The sequence below is a fragment of the Castor canadensis genome, chromosome 13 (genome assembly GCF_047511655.1).
Source record: "Castor canadensis chromosome 13, mCasCan1.hap1v2, whole genome shotgun sequence".
In the NCBI taxonomy this organism is placed as follows: Eukaryota; Metazoa; Chordata; class Mammalia; order Rodentia; family Castoridae; genus Castor; species Castor canadensis.
Window position 1 is genome coordinate 85,892,514 of NC_133398.1, and position 10,490 is coordinate 85,903,003.

The window sequence follows — 10,490 nt, forward strand, 5'->3', positions numbered from 1 at the left end:
ACTACTTTGCAGCTTTGTCAATGCTACTTTTCAATGACTTGGTATTTAGATGTCTGATAGACTAGATTTCTATTAGCAGAGAGTGCTTGAGCTAGGGCCTAGGACTAGATGGCTACCTTCACTTGAAAAAATGTGGTAACAGACCCCAGGACTCAGGTGGCCTGTGTCACTTCAGTTTATGGCAGATGTCCTGGGCTCATATTCAGTATCTTGAACATCTTCCCCTTTGACATCAGTCCGTGAGAAATGGCTATGTCCTACAACAGTAGAAATCACTTTTATTAAAGCAAAAATATAGTAGACTCTGAGTGTATCATAGAACAGGTAGTAATAAGGCAAACATCTAAACATGTATAGATCCATGTGTTCCATAGATTTTTTTTGTCTGTATTTAGTAAGAGAATCTTGTAATAACAACACTTGTCAGATTAGAGTCAGAGTAACACCTTTATATATTCAGTCAAATAATGGATTCCATGTGCCTCTTATACATAGAGAAAATCAACTGTTTGGTTAAACAAACTACAAAATGCAGTATTTCCTTTAGAAAAGATGGAATAACTTGCTCAATTGGCAGATTTTTCACTCTTCAAACAATTGTGCTGGTGTTCTGTGAATATGTACCTGAGGATTCCTGGGTGGAGGTGATGTAGCTACTGGTGCAGGTAGATAGGGCTGGAGAAAAACCCACAGGTCTTTAGAGCATCATTGGGCCAAGGTTCAGTGAGAGCTGGGTGCTGCCTTAGTCTTGGCCTGTGAGTACTGCATTGCTACCACCTCATCCTTGGAAAGGATGCTTCTACAGGGTCAGTGTCTCCAGTCCAAAACTCTGAAATGCTAAGCGTTCCAAAATCTGAAATTTTGGGAGTATGAACATTCATTGTCACAATTTTTGAATTTTGGAACATTTCAGATTTTTGGATTGTTTTGAATTTATATACTCCAAAGTTTGCAAAATTCTGAAATCTGAGGAACTTCCAGGACCAAGCATTTTGGATAAGAGATTCTCAAGCTGAACTTGGTTATTGGCTGCTATCCAGCATATTGGAAGATTTTGGTAGGAGGAGACTCAAAGTCCATTCTTAAATCTTCTCCTAAATAGCCATAGAGTCTTTAACAAGTCTGTCTTACTTTAGGTGTCTCTCATCTGTAGAATAAGGAAAGAGGCTGAATAAAACAATCTCAAAAGTCCTTTCCAACACTCACAGTCTATGACTGTCCATACTGTACTGAATAATGTAATCTCTATTTAGTGCCAGTTGGGTTTGGGGGTCATATTAAAGTTAAATTGGTACTTAGTGCCCTGGTCACATCCCAAGTGTGGACTCTTCTCTTTATTGTATCATAAAGATGGGAGCGGCCTTTGCTGCCTGCTTCTTCCCCATCTGCTTGCACTGAGACTGCTGAGTCAGCCAGGTATTGGCTGTGTTTGCAGTGTAGCTTAGAAACCAGCTTTTGTTTATTTACTTAAAACAACTGCTGTGCAAAGGCACTTTGATAACAAGGTCACCTCAACAGTGTAATGGTCAGAATGTAGTTACTTTTTATGCTTTAGACAAAGAAATTACACAAGCTTCTTGTAAATCACTTAAAATGGAGTTTTTGTTGTTGTGTGTTATTGTATTATGGCTTCATTTGGGCAATGTGTTAAATATAAAAATTATGAATAAAGCAAATATGCAAAGTCTTTAATTGATTTATGCTCTGCCTTCAGATTTGCTTGTAAAAGTGCTCAAGTCTAAAATGGAAATGTTAGTCTCCCCTTAATAATATTTGCTTTGAGGTTCAATAATATCTGCATTATTATGAGAATTTAGGATCTGCATGGTCCTGTACTGGGATCAATGGGATATCAAGGGACTAAAATGCAGACCTTGCATTTAACAATAGAGGGAACAAAAAGAAAATATAGGACCCTCAAGCCATACAGTATGTTGTAGCTGGTAGATGCCATTGGACTTCCCTCAAGGGAGAGATGCAAATTGTCTTGTGAGGATCCTATGATTATTATACTTGTTTTATAGGGAAAGAAATCTGGGAATTAGAATGTTTAATCAACGTGGTCAAATTTTCAAAGCTAGAAGGTAGCAAAATTGGGACTTTTCACTACTGGCCTGAATCACCAGTTGGCTCTTCAATTTCGGTCAACTTAGGGCTCCATTCTGCACTCCTGCCCCTCTCCCTCTCCTTCTTCTTCCTCTCCCTTTCTCTCTCATCTCTCTGCCTCTCTCTCTCTCTTTCTCTGACTGTCTCTGCCTTATGGCTTCTGAAACCATCTTCAGCTGATCACTTCCTGTTTCCATATTTTTAACCCTCTTTTTTTTTTTAAATGCCATAAACATATTCTGAGCCACCAACTGGAAGTTCCATAGACGTAATGACTATGTGTCCAAATCCAAAAGTGTTACCGTTTCTTTAAATTTGTTCTTCATTCTTCCTTTTTTCAGGAATCTACCAAATTGTAATTAACCCAGTTACTCAAGCTCAATCTTGATTCCTTTCCTGTCCTCTCTTGCTTTACATCCTACCTCCAATGGGTTCTGAGCTCTGTTGATGTTCAGTCTATGCATTGCTATCTCTCTCTCTCTGCTTTGGGTCAGGCCTCAAAATTTCCTAGCTTGGTGCAGGAGGTTCTATCTTAGATTATCTCCAGTATCAGTTCATCCCATGCTCTAATCACAGTATTTCTCTTTTCATTGTTGGGCATGGAACCCAGAGCCTCGTGCAAGCACTGTACCACTGAGCCACATCCCAGCTCCAGAATAGTCTTTGCAAATAAAACTTCAATCAATATTTATTCTCTTGCTCACAACCCTATGCCAGTGCCATGTTTACAACATAAAGTCCAAGCTCCTTAGCATGGGCCCATAGTCCTCCAGGTCTCACCTTACCTACGTCTCTAGTTGAATCCCTCATTTCAAAATAATGGTAATCTACAGCCAAAGCAAACTGTCTAATTGTGACTGAGCTTTTTACGACACAATGACCAAGACTTTGCGTTTGGAAATTTATGAGTTTTCCATGTATTTTCTACCATCTCCGTAACAAATTCACATAGATCTTTCATAAGATATTGGCCTTTTTTGTCAGTGTTGCCTTTTAAAAGAAATTTAGGAAGAAGCAAGGGAATATTTTTGTTTTCCTGGGATTTTAACCATCCATTGTTATCTCCATTATCATGTGTAATTAAAAAATAGAAAACCGTGGGTATTCCTTGGGTATGGAAGCAGGGCCTAGCATGTTGGAGCGAACTGCACATGTGGCAGACCATCGGGCATCCTGACACCTCAGAAGAGAGGGGTGGAAGGAGGTTGGCCTGGTCCTTAGAATACAGACACTGGAGCCATTGTCATGGTTTCAATCCCATTTCTCAATTCATGTGACCTAAGGAAAATTTCTTAACTTCTTTTTATATTTATTTCCTCACATATACAATGGGGCACAACAAATTTACAGAGTCTTGTGAAGAGTAAGTATGTTGACACCTACAAAGAATTTAGAACAATGTCTAGATTGCTCACGCAAACACTCGGCATTGCTGGTTTTATTTCTACAGAGCCATCTGTGGCTTAGTTTTGTACCTGAGTAATCTTTTCCTTCCATTCCTCAGGGAAGTGAAGAAAAGAACCGAGGAAGATGACAGCAAATCCATCACCAGTCTGGCTGGGACCGGTTCCAAAAAGTCAGCACAGATGAAGAACTGTTGTAATGGTTAAGTCCCAACCATCCTCTGCCTGTGATGGCTTCATTTTCAGAAAACTGAAACTTGTGACTTGTTTGGTTACACAATCAAGTGGCATATTCTAATGACACTGCCCTATAGAGAGTTGCAGTGTGGGAAATCTGAACTGTGCTTTCTAGTCCCTCTGGAACCTCAGCTCTTCTTTGCTGTGTCTCAGTGAGCAATCTCAGCCCTCCTGTCCTTTTGATAAGAGTATTAAAACATAATGTGCTAATGTTTTTAATGTGTTTTAAAAATCGCATACTCAGGTCAAAGCTACAGAAGAAACCACTGACATAATTGGCATAGATTCATGAGGTGGCAGAGTGTAGTTAAACTACAATGGTGTTTACTTACAATATTTGACACTAGAGCACTCATAGAAGACTGTTCTCACCCTAGCTTCACTGTTCACTGCCCTGGTGATCCTGGCCATGTCACCTGTCCATGCTAGATTCTTTCCTCTCTTTGAATCAAGCAGCTTGGCCTCAAGACCTCGCAGGCCTCCAACCTCTCAGATAAGGACTCTGATTATCCCTGCTTTTTTTTATTTTTAAATACTGGGGTATTTATTTTTCTCTTTTCTGAAATGAGACCAGGATTTAATTGAAAAATGGTAATATTTTAGGCTCTGATGGAAAAAGAAAATTTTTTATGTGTAAAGAAAACATGTATGAAAAGTTGTATGTAGAAACAAGGATATTTATAATCACAGAAGCCACACACACGGAAAGTACAATGTCAGGAAAGTGTCTCCCCTGCAAATACACACCAGTCTGTGGTTTCCAGCAGCTTAGGGAAAGAGGGCAGCTGGGCCTAGTTGTTAGTGGGTGTGTGAGCTCTGGAGGATGAAGAGAACGTTGTGGAATTATAACAATGGTAATGAGTGCATAACTTTTGAATTTACCAAAACTCTGCTAAGTTACATGTTTTGAAAGGATATATTTCATGACATGTGATTTATATCTCATTAAAAATACACTGGCACTTAGAATGACTTAATATTTTTCCAAATGAAAATATTCATCTCCCGATGGTGCAATATCTGTAATACAACGCCAATCCCCTAACTGCACAGTTTTGAGCATTAACGTCCTTAAATAATGAACAACAAAGGAAGTATTATGAACGGTTTTGGAAAACGATTCCTTGAAAGAAGAATTGCCACTTAAAAAGCAAGCCAGGTTCCTTTGTTTAATGTGACTCCTCATCACCAGTGGCCTAATCGGTCTTGTTTTCCTTCTAGAACCTGCAGTTTTTCACAGATTTCCCCCGTTGAAATGTCTAAAAGCCAAGTGACTCAGCACTGGACCCAGGGCGGGCCAGCGATGCCTGGCTCTCAGTGATCTGAACCAATTAAGCTGTTCCCAGCAAGAGATTTGAACTTGTCTTGATTCATACAGACCCAGGCTCCAAGTAACCCACCCAAAAGCATAAATTGTAGCCGTTATTTATTTTACTGTATGAGTTCAAAGCATTTCTTCTAGCTGAATTACAATAATGCCATGTAGCAGTCCTTTTCCTATTCATGATTTGTCTGATCAAACTTTAAATTCATCAAGCTTTATTTTTTTACAATGGAAGTTGACTAGATATTTCACACAAAAAATGGTAAATAGCCACAGCATCATTTAACCTTCATTTTATTTTCTTTTTCATTGTTATACAGGGGGTACACTGTGGCATTTATAAAATTTCTTACAATATATCAAATATATCATGTTGAATTCACCCTCTCCATCATTCTCCTTTATCTGCCCCCATTCCTGGAATAGATTCAGCAGATCTCATTTTCCCATTTACATACATGTGTACACAGTATTTGCACTATATTCACCCTACCACACAATTTAACCTTTAAAATCATGTCTTCTCCCTGTTGAAGACATTTGACATTTTTTACTGGGAAATTAGATCCTTAGTAACTCTACAGTGGATTGCTGTTTCTTTGGTCACATAAAAAAGGTAACATTTCTGACCAAGAAGAATGCCTTGCTTATGAGAAATTGTCAAAATAAATGGGAAGTGGGAGAGGATATTATTTTTGTGGTATGTGAGACATAGTAAAACAAAAGTTTTCCACTGCTGTTTGCCCCAGTGGAATGTCCTAAGTTCAGGAGTGGTCAGACCTAATACATGTGTGTTGATCAATGAGACATGTGTCTGGGTTTTAATGTACAAACTGATTAGTATGCATTTTACTGTTTACCCTTATTTATTTCCTCCAAAGTGTCTCTTTGTATTTGTCTTACAATCTGTAAATAAGAATGTACCTTTAATACAGAAGAATTGTATTGGTCTTTGGCTCTGGATTGTGCTGCCAGCACACTCAAGTCGATTAGGACATAACCTAGGAGACTTTAATAGACAAAACCAATCTTCAACAACTATTTGAGCACAGATATATATTTTGGCAATGTAATTCAGGTTAGAGACATACCTCTGGTTAGCAAACATGTTTAAAGAAAAGCTACTTAAAACTCTTAATTGCCTTAATGGAGGATCCTGAGTATTTGCCGACATTTTGATTTCATAAAGGTGTTCTCAAATTTAAGTGTATTTTCATTAAGAACAAACATTTAATGTTCTCAATTTAGGCTTAATTTTATATGTTTCATCCTCCTATGGGAGAAATTCCTTTTGTCTCTACTTTTCCTGTGAGAGCTTTTAAAATCACAATTAAGCTATACTCCTGTTTTATGTATCCTGACATATTGGATAATACTTTAATTTCATTGTGGAAAATAATGTTGGATAAGGGGGCATTTTTCACCATTAACTTTAAGCCCTGTTTATTTTTGTAATTTATTTTTCTCCTTGCTACTTTATATGATTTATGTAACAGTTGATTATTTAATACTAGTTGTGATTTGCATAAATCCAAACCACACATCCCTCCTGCTGAAGATAAAATTGAAGTTAAAGATAAAGATTTATTTTCATATTTATACAGTGGCCAGCTTCAGAGTGATGGTTTTATGGGTTTTTTATTGTATATGTGTATAAGAAAGTTCATATGTATATATTAAGTAGGCTTCTGAGAATCAAATAATTTTTTATGATTTTGATTTATATCATTTACATTTTCATATTTTGGGGCCATATTTTGCCCATATGGTTTATTTCTCCTCAAACCATTAATAGTTTTATCATAAAATGTAATTTTATGGCAATGCAAATGTCTAAGGAACTACAAATATTTTGTGCCTTATAAATTTAATAAAGTCTGCTTCTTTTGGCCTTTTGACTATTTTCTTCAGTTTTACCGCAGATATTACTGAAGCAGTTTTAATTCTGGGACGTGTCTGCAAGACACCCTCCCTCTGCAACACTTGTCTTCTCTGGCCATGTCAAGCTGGCCAGTGGAAGAAAGGGTTGACTGCATGGCTGTGGCTCAGCCAAGTCATCTTGGCCCAGAAGATGACAGGGAGGCCAGTGAGGGGTATGATGGCTAGGAGTAGTGAGTGAGCTTTTGCTCGGGGTTTCAGGCTTGCAAAGCAGGCACTCTATCACTTGAGCCACACCTCCAGTCCAGGAGTGAGCTTCTGTAGCAGCATTTCAGGATGTGCTCTGGTCATCTTCATGACCTCTAGAGGGTCAGCCTCTTTCTCTGACCTCCCTCCTCCAGTCTCACTGTGAGCTCCCACTAGAATGAGGCTCTCACATCCTTATTGACCTTCTACTTGTTTTAATTAGAAACACATCCCCTGTCCTTGATCTGCTGCCTCCACTCTTGTATGTGTGCACAGAGCTTAGAACTTTAAGAGTCCTGATGCTTAAATAGATGATGTGTTAGCTAGCTTTCCATTACTGTAATAAAACACATGAGACAATCACCTTAAAAAGAGGAAGGGTTTATTTTGGTTCACCTGGGTTTCAGTTGATGCTTTGGAGCCTATGGTGAAGCAGAATGCCATGGCAGGAAGCATATGGCAGAACAAGCTGCTCATCTCATGGTAGCCCAGAATCTAAAAGACAAAGAGGAGGGGCTAGGGTCCCAATATCCCCTCCAAGACTTCCAACTAGGCCCCACCTCTTAAAAGTATCTATCACCTCCCAATAGTGCCACAGGCTGGGGACCAAACATATGGGCCTTTGGGGGACCCTGAAGATCAAAACCATAGCAAATGATCAAAGAAATGACAGGGCATATAAGGCAGGTTTTGCATAGTGTTCCTGCGGACATGCACACAGACACAGTAGTCACGAGCAGAGCAAATAATAGGCAGCACATTGTAATGGTCACAGGTAGGTGCTCAACAGCTAGCTTAGTTGACCTCATACCTACTAATAAGGAACTATGAGCAAGGGACTGAACTTCTGTGAACCTCAGCCTCATCATTTGTAAAATATGTCTAACAGCACCCTTTTCACGGGGTTGCTGTGAGGACTAAATGAGTTAATGTATATAAAGGGCTTGAAATACTGCCTGGCACTTTGACCACCCTCAACTGAAAAACAGAAACTTTTCTGAAGCCATCACTTTGTAACAGAACTACAGAAGTTTGCTGATTTACTAGGGGGATGGAGTATTATAGAGGTGTCTCTCTACAATTAATTAACTGCCTCCAATCTAAAATTTTCACGCTTCAAAGGACACAAAGTTGGGGTATCACATAGGGTAGGGTTTTGCATAGGATGAATTAAAAGAGGAGACAGGAGGAAATGGTTGACGGGAGATAAATGAGAGCCTGAAAATTGGGATGGAAAGATCTGAATGGAGTCACTGGGGTAGAACCCATTTATTAATGGCTGATGGATCAAATGGCTGAAGGGCTGAAGAAAATATTAGACCTCTGACTGGGACCTTGAAACTAAATGACGATGGAAGTGTTGGGTGTGATAGTGGAATTCTCTGAGTGGAAAGTAATCTTTATATTTATATTATAACAAGTAGCCTTCTGAAGGGTATATCAAAAAACCCACAAAATGGAAGTGAATGTCTGGGCAAGTATATTATTGCAAACATCTAAGTAAAATAACCAAAGTTCTCTTTCTCGATCTGGATTTTAAACTATGTTTTCATAGCTGAAAGTGGAAAAAGATGAATATACTTTAACTTAACATTGCAGGGTTAGAAATTTTCAAATGCAAAATTCTAGGAATACTCATTTTTCTGCAATTGATTTTTTTTGTATCTGTGTTACAAATTTTTTTTTGTATCTGGGGTTGAACTCAGGGCTCCAGTGTATTTCACTTATTTGTGAAAATAAATTTGTGAAAATAAATTTGTTTATATTTCTTAACTTTCTGTAGAGTAAGGATTTAGGTATAAGGCCCTTTAACTTGTGACCTCTCTGACAGTTCATGAGTCACATTTCATACCACAAGACTTAAGTTTTTATAGAGTCATTCATTGTCCTGCAGATTTTAGCTCTCTAAATATCTTTTAGTGCAAGTTTTCCCGAACATCTTCCCAGGTAGATGCCAAACTCAAGATGAGAATCAAAACCCCTTAAGGGAGAGTCTCATAAATAGTTCTAGTGTGATTGTAGGGCAAAAATTAATATTCTTTGATGGGCCACAAACCTCTTTTTGCTCATTCTTTCCAAAAACAGACATTTTACCCTTCAGCATGATTTCTAAGGCTGTCTGTGAGCTGGCTTCAGCCTGTCTGTTCATTGGTTCAGTTAACATTTTTTGAGCCCAATATTTACTGAGCTTGACTGTTTCCCAAGTGCTGTTACAGGTAGTGATGGTACACAGTGGGTAAGGCAGTCTGTGGATGAGATTGTATTTTGGTGGGGAAGCAACAAACTTATAAACTCTTAGAGAAGATCCACTTCTGATACCTCCCAACTTTCTCCACCCTAAAGTCTATATTGAGCACACTGGGTCCTCAGCCATGTGCTAGCTCACCTCCAGCCATTTACACAGGATTTGCTTTCTGCCAGGAATGCCATTCTCCCGAGCTGAACTCCCTCCTCCTGCACATCCCACACGACTCTATTCAGAGCCATTTCTCCTAGCCACTGTGCTGCCTCCCCAGGTCTATACATTATGATCTCTTCTCCATACAGACCTTTCATCCAACCCATCACAGTACTTTATCTAGCTGGGTTGAAGAAATCAGTTCACTGGAATACCTGTTGATAAATGGGGTACATGTTTGGTTTTATTGCCCAAGCTGTGTTAGTATACATAGTATTGTGTTACCTTTATTTTCTCCAAAATGTCTCTTTGCATTTGTCTTACAATCTGTAAATAAGAATGTACCTTGGTCTTTGCCTCTGGACTGTGCTGCCAGCACCCAAGTCGACACCCAAGTTGATTAGGTGTCTTTAATAGACAAATCCATCATCCCCAACAATTTGAGTGTGAATATGTATTTTGGCAATGTAATCTAGGTTAGAGGCTTAGATCTCTGATTAGCAAACTCATTTAAAGAAAAGCTACATAAAACTCTATTAGCTGTCGTGATGGGGGATCATGGTGGCAGGAGCATGTGGCGAAGGCTACCCCCTCATGGAGGACGCAAGCAGAGAGATGGGAAGGGGCTAGGGATAAGATAAGCCCCAAGAATCTGCCTCCAGTGCCTTTTTCTTTCAGCCAGGCTCCACCTTCACAATTTTCTACCACTTCCCAAAATAGCCCTATAGCAGCTAAGTACACATGAGCCTGTGGGGGATATTTCATGTTCATGCCATTAACAATTAATTTTCAATAACACATATTAATAAAACATGAATAATAATGGCATTTCAAGGTTTCAATAAATCATATCTCTATATACTCCTCTTCCTTTTGAGAGGACTAGGGTTTGAACTCA

The 10,490-nt window shown here is 38.9% G+C and overlaps 1 protein-coding gene across 2 annotated transcripts in view; it reads left to right on the forward strand.

Moving 5' to 3' along the window:
* Rasef (RAS and EF-hand domain containing) overlaps positions 1–6,961 on the forward strand; it is an 80,866-nt gene extending 73,905 nt beyond the window's left edge. For both annotated transcript variants that reach the window (XM_074052161.1, XM_020153516.2), the window contains one exon: positions 3,611–6,961. In XM_074052161.1, coding sequence (XP_073908262.1) covers positions 3,611–3,716 — 106 coding nt within the window. In that variant the 3' untranslated portion in view covers positions 3,717–6,961. The remainder of the gene's footprint in view (positions 1–3,610) is intronic.
* The last annotated feature ends 3,529 nt before the right edge of the window (positions 6,962–10,490 follow it).